The sequence below is a fragment of the Grus americana genome, chromosome 20 (genome assembly GCF_028858705.1).
Source record: "Grus americana isolate bGruAme1 chromosome 20, bGruAme1.mat, whole genome shotgun sequence".
Lineage (NCBI taxonomy): Eukaryota > Metazoa > Chordata > Aves > Gruiformes > Gruidae > Grus > Grus americana.
The window spans coordinates 8,486,492-8,503,224 of record NC_072871.1 but is presented as its reverse complement, the minus strand read 5'-3'; the positions used below and the strand labels follow the sequence as shown (position 1 = coordinate 8,503,224).

Sequence of the window (16,733 nt, the reverse complement as noted above, 5' to 3'; positions counted from 1 at the left end):
AAAACGTTTTTGAAATGAGCAAGCGTGATCTTCCCTTTGTAGTAAAAGCCGTGCTGAGTTCAGAAGTAACGTAGCTCTTCCCTGCGTGTTTCTGTGGCAGGTGTGGGAATTCAGCTCAGAGTTCCTGTGCACGCTGGTTGCTGTAGTTGCACAGGTAGGGGTTTTAATTCAAACTATATATGAGAGGAAAGGAATTTGAATTTTATTTCTGGAATAACTTTGCTGCCTTTGCCTGTGTGTTTTCCTGGTGAAACAAGAGACTCTGCTCTTAATCTGACTTGAAATAATTAGCATTTCCCTAACTTGGGTGGTGCAGATATCCCAGCACTGTTCTGGTCCGTGTGGGTGTTGTAGATGCGCTGGGAGAGTAGGAAGAAATGTTGTTCTGGTATCGCTGCAGTATGCTGATATTCAAGTGAAGTGTTTCGACTTTCAGGAATAGAATGGGAAGATGCTTACTTAGTCATAATCTTCTCTACCATTTTGTGACCTTTATAACTTTAAAGGCATTACTCTGCCAGCTGGTGATTAATATTGAATCTGAACAATATTTTGTATTTTCAGCAGGGCAAATACCAAAGAAAGTTTCTGATTAATGGTCTCCGATTAGACTGTTCTTGTCAAATTGACTAATGTAATGCAATGGTGAGCCCTGACTGATTGCACTGGAAGCCCTGTGCGGTTTTCTAGAAGATGCTCATTACAGGAGATTCCCACGTAATGTTGGACAGGCCATAAAGAGAATTGGGCTTGTCAGTCTTTTATCATGACAGTTATTTAAAAATTAATGCATCAGTTTTGAAACGCAGAGACCTGCTTGTTCATACATTTGCTGACAACACTACAGTAATGATAGGTAAATGTGCAAGGTAGACTTCATAAAATCAGCTCAGGCGTGGACTGCTCCACAGACCTATTAATATAATGGAACAGACTAATGCACAGAAAATCAAATACGGACTATAACGCACTCATCCGTATTATAAACCCTGTCATTCTGCTTTGATCGAAGGTCGTTTTAAGGCATTATCTGAAACGACAATTTTAGCCTACCAAGCAGACCCTTGCTAACGTGGAAGGCAAGGCCATAACTTTAGAGCCCACACGTTATTATTTGCTCCGAGCTTGTTGCGCAGTGACCCAGAATAACTGATCGCAAGAACAGCTACGGCTGGAGGCCACCCTGGCACCAGCCCTCTGAAGCAGAAAGACTTCAGGGAGCAAGAGCGGGCATGATCTTCATGTTCCCTCCTGCCAGTTGTGTGCCCGTGTCCGCCAGTGCTCAGCTCCTCTACGTGCTGTCGGTGAAGGGTTAGCATGTCTTCTGCTTCGGCTGCTCCGGTAGCTCTCCTGGCAGATTTGAGAAAAGCAGCAGCACTGAGAAGTGGAAGGTAGGGACGTGTTTCATGCACTGGTGCTCCATGGGGACTTCCGAAACTATCTTCAAGAACATCACATAGTGAATCACCATTTCTTCTGCAGCTGCGTGTTTTTAAGCAGGAAAATGAATCAGTGCTATTCCAACCAAGTCAGTTCTTGTACAGAAATCTGGCAAATGCGTGGGAATTACTTGGAGAGCTGTGCTGTCCATTGTGCGCATCTTGCATGCACATGGGAGAGATCCACGGAAAGCCTTGTTGGATTCTTTGAATGAGTCCTGTCTGCTTTTGGTGTTCTGTGAAGTTACTCTGTGCAGTCTGTTAAAAATTATTAATTATTAACAGAGCTCTGATCTCATCCATACATAGAGGCCTTTCACTGGCAATTAAACCCAGCCAGATCTGGGACAATGTCAGTGTAGCATTCTTATAGGCTAGATACGATATTACTCAGCATGGAAATATAATAATCTCCATGTGTTTTTTCCTGTCCTGTAGTTTGTATAGAATTTGCAAAAATGTAATTTCTCATTAGGGTACTCTTCACCTTGAAAGTGAAGTAATTTCTTATTTGAGTGACCTGCAAGCTGAGTTTATCATATAGAGCAGCTGATTACTGAAGATCCTGGGAGACCAAATAAATGAGCCAGTTAGGACAGTGGTCCCCTTTCTTGCTTACTTGTTCTGTTTTGGTAAGTAGAGTTTTATATTTGTATTCCTGTAATGTCTTCTGTTTCACACCCATGTCGTAGGATTAATTTCGCATTATATGCTACATTTCTGAATAGCTCTGAGGTTCAGTAGATTCAAGGTTTGGGCACATAAATGTGTGACAAACATAAAATAAAGATTGAAGGGTGTTTTTGTTTTGAAGTAAGCTGCCTAGCTTTCACCCCAGAGAAAGAAAATGCCTTGAGTATTTAAGGTGGAGTAGCTGGTGCAACATGATCCCAGTTTGCCCCACAGAAAACTTAGGGCTTCAGAATGCTGATACAGGAGAGACTTTGTAATGGGGTAAACTGGGAAGATCTGGTGCATATGGCACCCATACTTCTAGCAAGATTTGCATAAAGGAGGATCTTGGGATGCTTTGGAGTAACTTGGATGAAATCACATGCTATCATTGACAGTACTCATTTCAAATCGATGCTTTTTTTTTTGACTAAATAACCTAAGAGAAGATTTTTGTCTCTCTTTGATTTCTAGCTTCTGTTAGGATGCTGATGTACTGAGAGCGAGTCTTGTCTGACTCCCCAAGTGCTGCCCCATGTCTGCCTGCTGCTTTCTGCCCCAGAACTCATTTGTTTCCTGCAGTGCGTGAGTCCCTCCGTAGGAACATTGGGGGAAGGTGGTGGCTGTTCTTCCCCCTCTAACACCATCCTTCATCTGCTTATTAGTCTTCCAGCTGTCTGCAGGCAGCATTTCAAATGGAGAAATTGTAAACTGAATGTTACAGGCAAATTAAACATTTGCCATCTTGTGAGGAAAGGTCTTTAATTAGGAGAAGGATATGCTGGAATGCCAAAAGCAAAAAAAAAAAAAAAAATTGACAGGGGACGGGCTAGCAGAGGAAGCAGGAGAAAAGAGAGTATATAAAGTCCTTGGATGCTTTAATAAATGATGTATCTGAGGATTATTTGATGTAGTTGTGACTGCCAGGATGTCTTGTATTTTCAGTACCACAACTGAAACTTATTTAGGATTTGAAAAAGAAGCTTTTTGAGGTAAGGAATTCATTAATAATCTCCTCTAACTTCTGTCCAAAATGCTGGAGTAAATGTCTTTTGATAAAATACAGACTTGTGGAAGTACATAGAAATCCCTCAGCTTCTGACGTGACCGCAAGTTGGAGCAGTGTTTTAAAGTTTGGAATGATTACGTTGGTTCTTTCGGAAAGTTTTTGAATACCTGTCTGGTGCTGGGCTTATTACTTGCATTTCTGTGCTGCAGTAAATGGTCTCCTGAACTCATAAAAAGGGTACCCATCATCTCTGGAGCAGCTCTGTCATGCCGCTAGTGCAGAGTGTGTCAGTGCACGTTCAATTGATGTGCTGTCACTGGAGTCTTGTTCTAGCAGCGCACGTTCATGACATCTAACTTGCAGTTTCAGTGCTGTAGAGTGAACCAAAGGAGAATGATCCTTTACAATCGCTCTGTCCGTCTGAGATGCTCTGAAGGAACTTGGAATACTGGAAGGGGAAGAAAACATTCCTCAAATTTCAAAAATACCAAAGATATTTTCAGTAATGTTCACCAGTCTTCTAGCTCTATATGTGATGATATATTTGGTTCTACGCCTTCTAAACCATGATTTGTTTCCAAATTTTTGTGCCAATCTCTTCTAATTAGCTATTTGTGCTAAACCTAATCCTTTAATGAAGTCAAACTTCTCTAATACAGGTTGCACACTCACTTTTTAAGACGATAACTCCTCGTTTGTTTGTTTTTTTTACAGTGGGAACTCCATACTATATGTCCCCAGAAAGAATACATGAAAACGGCTATAACTTTAAATCTGATATCTGGTCTTTGGGCTGTTTATTGTACGAGGCAAGTATCTTCTAACTGTTTTTTTTCCCAGGTTTGTCTTAACCACACAATATGGTACCAGGAATTGAGAAGGTCAGACTTACTTTAGCCTAATTGTTGAGAAACCTTATGAAAAGTTAACTCTTTTTGTGCTCACTGTGTGCTTTTTGAATATGAACAACACAGGGATTGTGCCATACAGCGTGGTACTTACACAAAGTTCACTTAGCAGGTCACAGGAGATGCTGAGGATGTAGACATAAACAAGCCAGCTCACTGCATTCTTTCTTCCTACTGTGAGCAGAGCTGTTATTAGGGCAGCATATTCATAGTTTCTCCTGAATACTGCATTTGTTTTAAAAATAGCAAATTCATTTGATGTAAGCTACCAGGTCATTAAATTGAATTCTGACCAATTGGAATATTTTAATTTTGGGAGCTCTCAATACACAAAAATAGAGGTTTTATGTAATGTAAAATCAGTTTCTCTAACTTTATTAGACTATAGCTGGAATTTTTTCTAATTGTACTTTTTCTTCTAGCCAAATGCACAGATACAAATTAGGCACATTTTGTATGAACTACACGCTTAGTGTGCAACTCTAAAAGCTATTACATATATTTTCAAAATATAAGTGCTATGATTTTATAAGAGTACTTCAAGTTTTGTGATTTTCATTTTTAGCAGGGATCAAAGGCTATTGAACAGTCTTGTACTCATAATCTAATCATACTCTTTTTTTAGATGTATGCATCTTTGAATTTAAGTGAAAGTGCATGTCAACATTGAGAGAGCTTTTATCCCAGCCCAGAGAGTTAAAAATCCCTGGGATGTTTAGTAATAAGAATATTACTCACATCCTCTTTGGATAATAAATTATGTGAACTGATGACATTTTGCTTCTCACTACAATTTCTCTTAACCACATGGAATTAGAGAATAAACAGAAATGTAATTTATTTTGTGAGCACATCAGATGTGAAAACTACTATAGCTAAGCATGTACTTCAGCTAGTTGATAAAACAAATCTTTTAGGACAAGATGGTATAAAAGTAAATTTTCCCATAACATCAACCTTCCCAGCAGGAGTTCGGTGCTTGTCACTGTTACATACTTGTGGGAAGAACACTTGTCTAATACAACTAAATGCTCGTCCAGCGAGGTAACCCACTGTCATCGGTGCGTTAGTCATACAGTTCAATAGGTGCCGATTTACTCTTGGCAGGGTGTGAAAGTGCCGTGTGGTGTGCATCTCCAGGGAGAGAGACGGGAGATGTAAGACAGCAGCACAGCTGGCCCAGATACAGTTATGGATTTGAGTGTGGCCCAAAAAATGCCCTTTGAGGGGGGAAAAAAACCTGCAACTGTCCATTCTTTTTATACTTCTACCAGTGTCCATCCAAAGACTGCATCTCCTCAGTGCTTCAGACAGCCTGCTCACAACTGTCCTGTACACTTGACAGGGCACAGAGTTTCATTACAGAAAAAGATTTATCTGTGTGTCTGGCATAAATGCCCCGTAAGTCACCTTGAGCAGTGTAACATCCCAGCATCAGCCACTAGATCTGCTGAAGGGAAGAACCGCTTTGGTGGAGACACTGGAGCCTGATGTGATTGTATCACTGTTTTATTGTTAAAATTCCATGGGATAGGAGGCAGAGAGGGTGTAAGACACCCTTCTACGTACTTAATAAAAAATATTTGGAAAACTCTGAGCTTAAATTGAGTGGCTTTGTGCCTATCCTCAAATTCTCGTTACCTCTAGTGAAAGAATTAAAGAGACTTTTAACAATTCTGAAGCAGCAGCAATGTACCATTAAAAAAACTGGTATTTTTTTTACAGAGGATGTTTTTTCTTGTAATGTTCCTAATGAGATACTGACAGCTGGGATGGGAGAGTATAGCTGTATGTACCTGGGTCTGCTGGTGGCGTCTGGAAAGGACCTTGGAGACTTTTCCGTGGGAATGGGGGGAAGGATGCCTGAGGTCCCAGTAATGCAGTATGCTGAACAATGCCAGGAACGCTTTGTGCATTGGGCCTATAGAGGAATTCTCAGTTTAAGGCTTTGCTGAGCCGAGGGCTTTGGCCCTGCCATGGGGTGTTGGACTTGCCAAGTCTGTCAATAACAGTCAAAGTCGCCCAAGTTGGACACCGCGACTTGTTTGCTGCTGTAGTGTGCAGCTTCTCCGTCAGGCTGCTCTGAGTCATTTCTGAGGCTGAGCTCTGCTGGAGATGGGATTCCAGATTTATGCAGAGAGAAATATTTAGCGTTGTGCTAAGTTATGTTTTTGTTGCAGGCAATATGGTCCCCTTATGGCACAGTAGTCTTGGTACTCCTTATATTTCAAGAAGCTGACTTAATTGCGCACTAAACATAATTCTCTGGTAGGAGTAGCAGTACTGTAGTAATGTGAAAGATTTGGCATGTGAAGCCTTTTTAAATTTACTTCCTACGTAGGTAAGCCTTAACTTTGTGAACAGGAGCTGCAAGACCTTGCAAATTCCAAGGAGGACTGGACCAATTTTGTGTTCAGTAGATAAAAAGCTCCTTGACTCTTTAAACTTTCTAGAATTTGGAAAATTAAAAATTAAATTTGTATGTCTTTGAAGGAGCTGTATTTTATCTTAACTGATGTCTTGCAAGGAGAATGTTTTTTCCATTTGGCTTAAAAGTAAGGAAGCGATGTTTGTTTGGTTATGAGTCACTTCTGATATTTCTCCAGATAGATTGCGTAGATAAGCTGCAGAGAGATTTAACGTACAAATTGCCTTCAGAGACACGCGTGTCCACTGGAATCCACTTAGGGAACATTGAGGGGTTTGGGATGTGATGCCACATAGCACCACTTAACTTTGACATTGATAATCATACAGTGATTTTTATTAAATCTTATCAATATAGTAGTAACTGTCTTCATCACTCACTTCCTCTAGTTATCTGTCAGCAAGATAACTTGGAGGGGATAAAAATAAGTTGTTAATTCCCAGAATATAGCTACGAGCAATGACTTTAGCGGTTCTGGCAAGGCGATCAATTTAAACACTAACAGTGATTCCTATATATATATAGTTTTTAACCAGTCATACTGCATGGTGGTCATTTTAAATGGAGATCTAGCTGTCCTGTGGTAATTGCTCTAATCAAAATGTCAGGAGCAAACCCCTGTGTAGCATCACAAACTGTTGTTAGTGAGATATTTGGAGCGCCTGTGGTCATGACCCCCGCAGACCTGGCTGTTTTAGTCAGAACGTGTGCACACGCTCTTTCCATTTTAATTCCCTGCCTTTACCACCCCAAAACCCCACGGTATTTCCTTCCCGTTCCTCTTCTTTTGCATGTGACCGCTTAACTAGACTTGGAAAGAAAAGTTAACGGGAATTAAAAAATCCCTTTCAACCTTACTGGCATTATTGATGTTTGTATTGAAATCTCGGGACTTTGTTTAACCCTTGATTGCCTTCCGTGCCTTCCCTAATGTGCCCATTAGTGTTTTTCTTGGAGCAGTCCTGTGTGCTGGGTTCTCCAGTCTTGTTTTAACTGATTGAGAGCAGTTTGCTATCAACTTCTAATTGGAGATTAGAGTCTCTAATTGGAGTCTATAATTTCCCCCCCCCCCCCACTGATTTGCCTGTTACAACAGTAATGAAGTAACTGTGATACAACTTCACCTTTTGCCTTCAAAAACTTCCAAAAGGCCCCAGGGCTGTGGGGGTCTCACCTGGCCATTGGGGCTCCCTTCACAAGCCTGTTGGGCCCCTCTTCCACCTCGGGTCCGCAGGGTTATGAGGGATAGCTTGGCATCGCTACTGGTGATGGTGGTGAAACCACGGAGAGGTAAAAGTGTGCCCGCTCCCCAACCCACTGTTTTGTGCAGCTGTTAAAAGAGTAATTCCTCTTCTCGCTCAGCCTGCAGCAAAGCACAGTAAACGTCACTAGCATGGCAAACATCTTGAGCTATGCTACGTGAGGCATCACAGACAGAAAACCGAACAAGCCTGGAATTTTCTGAGATGTTTTTGGAAGCAGTGTTACTCAGTTCACTGTGTCCTGTGGTGTAATTTGGGTACCTTTGTATATTCTGTGTTGCCATCTATAAGCCTCTCTGGATATCTGATAAATACCTCTGGAAAAGCTTCCTGAAATATATTTTAGACTTAGTCGTTAGTATGTAAGGAGCTAACCTTGGTGATTTGGCCAGAATGTATCTTACTACTTCTTGTAATGGCTCTGAACTCGGTGCAGAGGGTCTCTGACCTCTGCCTGGCCGCCTCGTGCAAGGTGACCCCTGCAGCTGGGGTGTGTTTTCACCAGCTTCGCAGAGTAACCAGTGTGTCTTGCAAATAAGCAAGGAAGAAACATAACAACTGTAAATTCTTTAAAAGATAGGTTTATGATTTAAACCAAGGATAGTTCATCTTGATGTGTCCTGCATTGCTTAACACCTGGACATGTTAATGGTAATGAAGTTTCAGTCAGCCTGCCCCTGCGGTGCCCAGGGATGCTGCTGTGCCCGGCCACGTCCTACTGCTGGAAATCCAGTGGCGACGTGGTGTTTCAAAACCCTGCCCTAATCAAAATTGCGTGTCTGTCACCAAATCACTAATAATCCATCAATCTTGATCCTAACTGCAGGATAATAGAGTGGAGGATCTAGTGTTGACTCTTTCTAATTCTGCTGGGAGCTTGCTGCGTGTGTCAGCAACAAGACAGCATTCTTCAGATGGCTTTCACAGTGTATGGTAATGAGCAAAAGACTAATAATCATCCAATAACCCCCTATTAAAGCCATAGTGAGAAGCGTCAACTTCAGCTGGCCTCAGTATGAAAAGCGTCGATTTGATGTGGCTCGTAGCAAAATGGCTTACAAAGATCTAAACAGAGTGGATAATATCCACAATTATCCAGGGGTGCTTCATTAGAAGGGAGGTATCACTGTGCTGTGCGGGGCAGCCTCTGACAGTCGGCGAGAGCGAGGAGCAGCACTCGGGTAACACCCTGGGCTGATAAGCCGATGTGCCCGGTGTTGCTGGCGGCCGCAGGTGGGTCTGCTGGGCCCCGGTGCGGGAAGCGAGAGGGAAGGTACTCAGCTTGGTGGGTACCTCTCACGGGCACAACTTGAGCCACGTTTTGTAAGCTGAAAAATGCTTGTGTGGCTACAGCTGATTTTCTGAGGCTCATCGTTCAGCGTTCGTTTAGACCTCCTGGTTGAGAACTTGCAGTGTAAATGCTTTTCCACGCACTAAGATGCAGTTTCCTTCCTGAAACTTAAGTATAATATAAACATATATTTGTCAGGAGTCTCCACGTACCCTGGTAGGAATTCTTCCCCGCCCAGAGCCTTCCATCGTGCTCTCCTTGCTGTGTGAACAGCCTGTTTATCTCTGACATCCGTCATATTTTTGGAGACGCAAACACTAGATTCATGAAACAGAATTCAAAGAGGAAAAAGACCAGATTGATTAGGAAAAGTTTCAGTAGTTTGGTTCCCAAATCTGCCTGGGATATTCTTTCCTAAATAGCAGATTTCCAGCAGGAGGGGATGTTTGTTTTGAAGTAGTTTTGGGGGTTTTTTTAAAGGCTGAAGTACGTTTCTCAAGCTTACAGGATTCTTCGTATACTAGGTAGTCAAATGTCCCAAATCAATCAATTTATTCCTTGTAGCAGACTGTTTCAAATTTACTAGTTGCAGAGTGCAAATGAACTGGCTGTTCTGGATATGATCATAACTGAGGAAGATTGAAACCATGCCATGTCATCGGACAGAAAAGCTCCTACTTTTTAGAGATGATGACATTTATGAGAGGTTTTCATGGACATCTTTGAGCCAGTCGGTTTCTCACTGATTGCCCAACAGTCTGAGCATCCCATTTATTGGTTAAAAAAAAAAAGGTACTTTTTTTCTGTGTACCTGTAGAATCACCTGTGTACACCCAGCATCCCACATCTGAAAGGGTTTGGGCAGAAAGAATCACAGCGATAGGAAAACATAGAGACTTTGCCAGGCTCGGTGCTGCCCGTGTCCTGGCTGGAGGCGGGACTGGGGGGCTGGCATCTTGGGGGTGCACCATGAAACAGCATTGGGGCAGGGGCCTGGCTGTGCTGAGCAGACACGACTGGTGCTGCCACGTCTGTGACGGGGATGGGGGACAGAGGACAGGGCTGTGCCTGGCAGGAGGAGCGCTGCGCTGCTGCTGCGACTCCACTTGCTCACGCGTACGTGTGAGGATGGTGGGCCGTCGGGAAGTGCTGTGACGGTGTGCAAAACTGTCATGATCTCGGAGCAACTTTGGCTGTGGACAGTGTCGGAGAGCAACATCATCACTTACTGTCAAAGAACAAAATTTGCTCTTGCAGATCAGCAGTACTGGGGGCTGTTGAATCCTTTGCATTTCTGAAATGTTTTCTGTTTTTTCTCTCCAGATGGCAGCTCTTCAGAGTCCTTTCTATGGAGATAAAATGAACCTGTTTTCTCTTTGCCAAAAAATAGAGCAGTGTGACTACCCACCTCTTCCAGCTGAACATTATTCTGAAAAGGTAAATTGGGAGCATTTTTGCAGGGGAATGTGGTGGGGGGTGCACTGAAGTTCCTCCCCGCATGGGGGAGAGGAACCTGGGAGGAGAAGCCCCTCTGTATCTATCCAGAGCAGAACAGGGGATGGCCAGAGTGTCCTGGGTACCTCAGGGCTGGCGAAGGAAGCTCCCCTTGTGATGTGCGAATATTGACAAGCTAAATTAAGACAGAAAAGATGATTTCTTAATGTGAAACTGAAAGTCTGTGATGCTGGCAAAAAAATGGCAGTGAGCCGTGGGAAGGTCCTCTCCTTTGCTTCCTTTCCCTTAAAATAACATTCCATAAATCAGTGCTTAAATTTTGTTTATGAAGTCTTCAGTGTGTAACAAGGGGAGCAGGATACTTTTTTAAGAAAAAAGAGGGGGAGGGGAGGAAAGCTATTTACTGCAATGAGCATCTCTACAAGCAGCTGTATGGGGGCTTTTTAAAGTCTCTTTTTGTGCATATGAGAGCCAGGGATTGAGAGTAGTAGCTGAACCAGAGTATATTTAAAAAAAAAAATTGTCACTGTGCATGCTTGCTTGGCGATGTTTCGCTTCAGCTGCAAACATGAGCGTTGTTTTCGTTCAGGGCTTTTTGAGCTGGGTTTTTTAAATTACTCTTTTCCCTTACCTAGACAAACCAGCTGTTTTTCCTTACCTCCTCATTCAGATACAGTTGCGTCCTATTTGCAAGGAAATGGCTAATGTAATTTTAAATGTTCACCATATCCTTTGGGGGTTTTCTTTTGTTCTTCCTCAGAGTTCTGAGGAGCAAGAGGCAGGATGCAAGGGAAATACCGGACTGGCAGCAGACGGTCTGGTCTCCACCCCGAGAGGGACCCTGTATCACAAGTTTTACATTTTACCTAGTTTTTCACTTGCTAAGTAACTCATGCAAAAGATTATTTGAGAACTGTTCTGGAAAAGTGGATTTATTTATTTTTTTTTCCCCCGAGCTGCCATAGCAGCGAGTCCCAGCTCTGTACATTCATGTTTGCCATGCTGTTGTAGCATGCATTTCAGGATATGCCTGCTGGCAGCAAGAATTAGTGTAAGTTGACAGATGTGTTTCCTGTCTTTACAATTACTGTCTGTTTGCTTCCCTCTGGCAGTGCTAAAGAGTGTGCGTAGTGTAGTGATACAATCCAGGGTGAGAAGGATGGTTTAAAGCTCAAAGGCGCCGGGTCCCAGAGAACCAGACTCCAGATGGTGTTCATGCACTATTAACAGAATGCTTGACAAAGTCTGAGGAGGGCTCTGCCTTTGGCTGCAGCTCCTCTCACTGCATTAGCTGCTGCTTCTGACTGAAACCGCAAAGAGCTTCAATTTTGTGAATGCTGGAACGTGACTCCACCACGAACAGCATTTGGTTTAGTACATACTTGTAAAGATGGGATTTTCAGATGCTTTCGGAGTGGATAGCCAAAGGGGAAGGTGTGTTGGTATGTCCCAGCAGCCAAGCCAGATAAACTGTGCAGGCAGGATCAGAAATGTAGAGGCAGCTGCCTGCAGCGGCAAGTTGCACCAGGCCAGTGGGTGGTTATCTCAGTCTGGATGTACACGTTTTCCTTCCAGAGCAAATGTCTCTGGTTTAGATTGAAAGGGCAGAGTCTTTACAACCACTCTAATATTGTCACTACCACAGGTTTGTGAGCGATGTGGGGAAGTGGTAAAGCCTTTGCATCCTCCCACCCAAAGGCAGGGGTGAGCATTAGGCCCTGCCACGCTACTGGAGTTTTTCCCTGATGCTCCGGAGCCATCGGCATTTCTTCTCTTCACCTCGGTAACACGGTCTTGAAGTGAAGTTTCGACTGTGGGCTGACTGCTGATAATGTGAATATTTTAGTTGCAGCGTTGTTTTAGATGAACAAGACAGAGTGTTATTGAAGAATGCCTGCTTTAATGGTGTTCCCTTTCAGTGATGTTCCTCTTCTCTGTAGCCTTTTGTGGCTCACCAGTCCAAATCCTCCCGTGATCAACTGGCATGCTGCTTGTAGCAGGAGGAGGAGCTGGGACTCCAGCCAGGATTAGTTTTCTATATTGGGAACAGACTTACTAGTAATTGGAGATACTGTTTGGTGGTGCTTAGCAAGGCTTGGTCTGCCAGTTCCTTGTAGATGGTGGTGAAATGCCTACGTTGTCCTGTCCTCTATCGATGACCCAGGGCTTCCCAGGCTGTGTTTGAGCACTGTGTTTACATGGAAACACAGGTACTGGTTGAACAGATTGTACTGATAGCGCAGGCTCTGGTCAGAGCTTTAGAAGCATTTTAATTTGCTTGTGGTGGTCTTGTCTGATCAGGGCTGAGGTACACGTTAAATCTTTGGGTCTCAGGGTTACACAGGCAGCACCCCCTGCCCTTGGGAGAACCAAAAGTCACCATGGTGGTTAGGAGAGAGCAGCCAGGGCTGGCAGCGGGGTTGGGTTTACTCTGGAGGTAGCCTGGCTAGGGGCTTGTGTTGCGCTCTGTGTGTACAGAGTGATAGGCAAGGCGGTTAGCAGTAACTGCATCACACCGTGTCCATACTGCTGGTGCTGCCTGCGTGCCCCTGCCTCCATCGTGCCTGTGTGTTCGCTGCTCAGCCGCGTGCCACCCTGCAGGAATCCCCGCTGAAACGTGTCAGGCCCAGCAGCAGCTTGAAGGGCCGGGGCCTTGCTCCATCCAGAGCTGAGAACCTCACTTGAGTATGTTCAGTGATGCAGCTGAAGCAGTGTGCTTGATAGCTGTATGGTCATGCTTTTAATTACCATTAAAATAATTGGCACTGTGGCTACTGGGAGGATGTGAGAAGATCAGAGGCTCAAGGCTGTTTCTCCTGGTGCCTCGGGGGTGCAAGCAGCTTTCAGCGTCTGTATAATTAAAAGCTACAATCTTTCATGTGCACAATAAAGAGGGTTGGGAGGTGGGGAGACTTCAGCCCTTTTGCATCTTATTTATTAAACATAATCAATGACCAGTCTCTTCTTCACAAGGGTTTTAGGAAACACTGATGTTTGACAGTCATGCTCCAGTATCTTAAGATACAGAGTGCTGTTCAGACTTCTTACACTAAAAAACCTTGAACTGGCTTGTTACCAGGGGTTGCTGTGGGAAGGGAAGTGCTGTTGTTGTGCAGGAGAGCTGTTTCCTCAGAGTTCACTTTCACTAGCAAGTCCATCCCTGCCTGTCAGTGCTGGCAGGGTTCTGGCAGTGATCACTTTTCTTTCCATCACCACGTCCTGCTCGTGCCACTGGTGCCTCTCTCTGCCCAGTGCTGCTTCCCAGCCCATGCCCTGGGCGCACCAACGCTGTGTCCTTTGCACCAGGCTCCCTTCCCCACTGCTCTGACCTGCTGCCTTGTCCTGTGCTTCAGACTCCTGTTGACCATGAGCTGCTGCTCATCTGACAACACTGGTCACCTCTGCTCTGGTTCTCTGGAGTGAATCAAAAGGCAGCAGGAGAAAAGATTTATTTACAAAAAAAAAAAAAAAGAAGAGCTTTGGCCCTCCCAGTGCCAGGAGCAACAGTTCAGAGCCACACCAAACCCCTGAGCAGGGAACCCAGAGGTATATGTACACTGGTAGTGCATTGTAAATGGCAATGTACAATCCACTGGGTTGTATGGAAGATTTAAATCTTGAGCACTGAAGGTTTGGTGGAAAAGGCTCTTCCTGGCCCAGTGGGAGAGACACAGGATGGGACAGAGATGTGTACTGCAGTCTGCCCAGGAATGTCTGCATAAAAGAAGTTCTAGCTCCTGTCCTGGACTCCAGTGGTCAGACAAACATTCTCGTAGCCTTTTCCAGGGAGAAATAGCAGAAGCATTCACATTTCTATGCCTGTTTTCTGTCTTTCAGCTGCGGGAGCTGGTCAGCATGTGCATATACCCTGATCCAGATCAAAGACCTGACATTGGTTACGTGCACCAAATAGCAAAACAAATGCATGTTTGGACCTCCAGCACATGAACCATCTGCAGACACGCGCAAGAAGCAGCACAGCTTAGTCTTACTTGAATTTTTTTTTCTCAGATGAAACCGACTGGTGCCTAGTCACTCAAGCGAGAGGGTTGAGCACTCGTACCAAGATGCTCCATTATTTCTGCAGGTTATTTGACAAGGACTCTTACAAGGTGGTCATGCTTTAAAGGGAAGATTCTGTGAGGTATTGCAAGTGATTTGTTTTTGTTTTTTGTTCAAGGCCAATAATGTGTTACAGATGTAGATCATATAAGGGTCCTTTCTTAAAACTGTTGTGTGTAATCTAGGGTAGATGATATTAACAAGGTGTCGGAGCATTTGACACGCCCCTTCTATCTTAACTGTAATGTGAAATATTGAAATAATTCCTTCAGTGAAATCACTTTATACTAATGTAAGAATTACAGTAGATATTGTGTAATTTGTATAACTGCTACTTTGCCTCTTCTGCAAATGGTTAATAGCAAATTCAGTTTTTACTTCGTATATTTTAAAGCAGCCATTTATGTGTTTTTATTAATTCCCTCCTCTTCAGACTTAGGAACTGGGAAGGGTTGGGGTGGGGGGGTGGGGGGAACACATTTGTTTTGAGATTACTTTTTTTAATTGAAAAGTTAGAGTGAGTATTTTGCTGATGCATTTAATCTGTTGACTTGGCTGCAGCCAATGAGATGTGTTAAGCATGTACCTGGAGGAAAAAAAAAAAAGAAAAACATGCCAAACCACCCAAAACAAGCATTGCTTCTGCAAATAATTGCTCTTTAAACTTATTTTCCCATTTGGCATGATTTTTTTTAGACTACAAGTTCTTGTTATAAAACATTGTTTTATCTACGCCAACTAGCTTTTGGTGAAGATGCTTTTACACCTCCAGTTATACCTTAGGTACTGTAGGTAAAACTTAAGCAAAGCAGTGTTTAAACACTTTGAAAATTTTTAACAATGAAATAAGTAAAATGGGTTGTGCATCTAATTCTACATAAGGATCAGCCCCTGTCTACATAACTGTGAAAGCTCATTTACAGAATGTGAATTTTTATAAAATCTCAACCTGATTTGAAGGAGTCATCTTCTTAACTACATGAAAATTTTCCACCAACTAAATTCATTCATTGAATCAATGATTTGTTTCCTTACTGTCGATGGAAAACATTCACTGCTTTAGGAACAAACGTGGATTCACGTTCAAGTGTTTCCATTTCATTTGCCTGTTGGGAGAAGCAGGGCTGCACTTCCCATTCTTGAGGGCTGCAGCAGCAGAAATAAGGATGCCTGTACTGTTACAGCGCTGCTTCCGTGCAATGGGGGGGAAGGCCAACATGTACATTTGTGTGTGACAGTTCAAATGCAGCCTGTGCCTGTATTTTGGTTTTTTTTTTTTCCTTAAGAAAAGCATACAATCGTTAATTTTTTTGGAAATAAGATTAGGGTTAGAGGGTTACATACATATATATATGCTTTTAGTGGATTTTTTTTTTTTTGCTCTACTTACAGGAAAACTGCAGTGCCATCTTTACTCCACAATATTTATATAGGGTAGCAAAGAGAAGCTATTAATTGCTGTGAATAATGTTGGTATCATTAATGCAAGGTGCCATTTTATTGAATCTCCTCAGCAGAAAGTTGAGCCTGCTGCTCTCATGAGAGATTTAGGAAATTCAAATCAGCAGGAGGATGTGGTGGAAGCACCAAATTGCTTCCACCATTCCTGTGCTCATGTGTTTAATTTATACCCAGCTTCTTTAGCAATGCTTAGATTTACAGCAGAAGGCTGTCACTCTTACACTGCAGATTTCCTTTAAGCCATGGTGGCAGCTACACATTCAGAGGGATGGTTGTGCTGCGCCTCTCGGTGTAACATGGAAAAGGATCTTTGGCTTCCAGGGAAGCTCAGCTTAAATATGAGTGTCTTGCGAAGTCTGGTCACTTTCTTGCTACATAAAATTTATTAGTGCTTATAAGTAAATGTATTTCAAAAGGTAATTTTTTGCAATTGTGCATTTTTAGATAAATAAAAAAGTGATTTACAAAATAAACCTTTGTTAAAAAAAAGTCTAGTATTAAGAAAAATGTTTTTAAAAATAACAAACAGTAAAACCAGGCCTAAATCTGTGTGAAACTGTTCCTAACAGCTATTAGATGTAGATACTTTTCCAGAAGATGGACAAATGGACTACATAAGCTCCAGCAGTTGTCCTGATAGAAGACAGCTTTTAGGGTCTTTACCCTCTACAGTGGGTGAGGCTGCAGGATGCTAAGCCTGGTACCATTAACCTTGTGACCACATGAGAAAATAATTCTGTAGGTAG

The 16,733-nt window shown here is 43.0% G+C and overlaps 1 protein-coding gene across 6 annotated transcripts in view; it reads left to right on the top strand.

The window, feature by feature from the left end:
• Window positions 1-16,477, top strand: part of NEK6 (NIMA related kinase 6) — a 69,172-nt gene extending 52,695 nt beyond the window's left edge. For all 6 annotated transcript variants that reach the window (XM_054848939.1, XM_054848938.1, XM_054848937.1 and 3 more), the window contains exons 8-10: window positions 3,835-3,929; window positions 10,333-10,446; window positions 14,302-16,477. In XM_054848939.1, the coding sequence (XP_054704914.1) occupies window positions 3,835-3,929; window positions 10,333-10,446; window positions 14,302-14,412 (320 nt within the window). In that variant the 3' untranslated portion in view covers window positions 14,413-16,477. The remainder of the gene's footprint in view (window positions 1-3,834; window positions 3,930-10,332; window positions 10,447-14,301) is intronic.
• The last annotated feature ends 256 nt before the right edge of the window (window positions 16,478-16,733 follow it).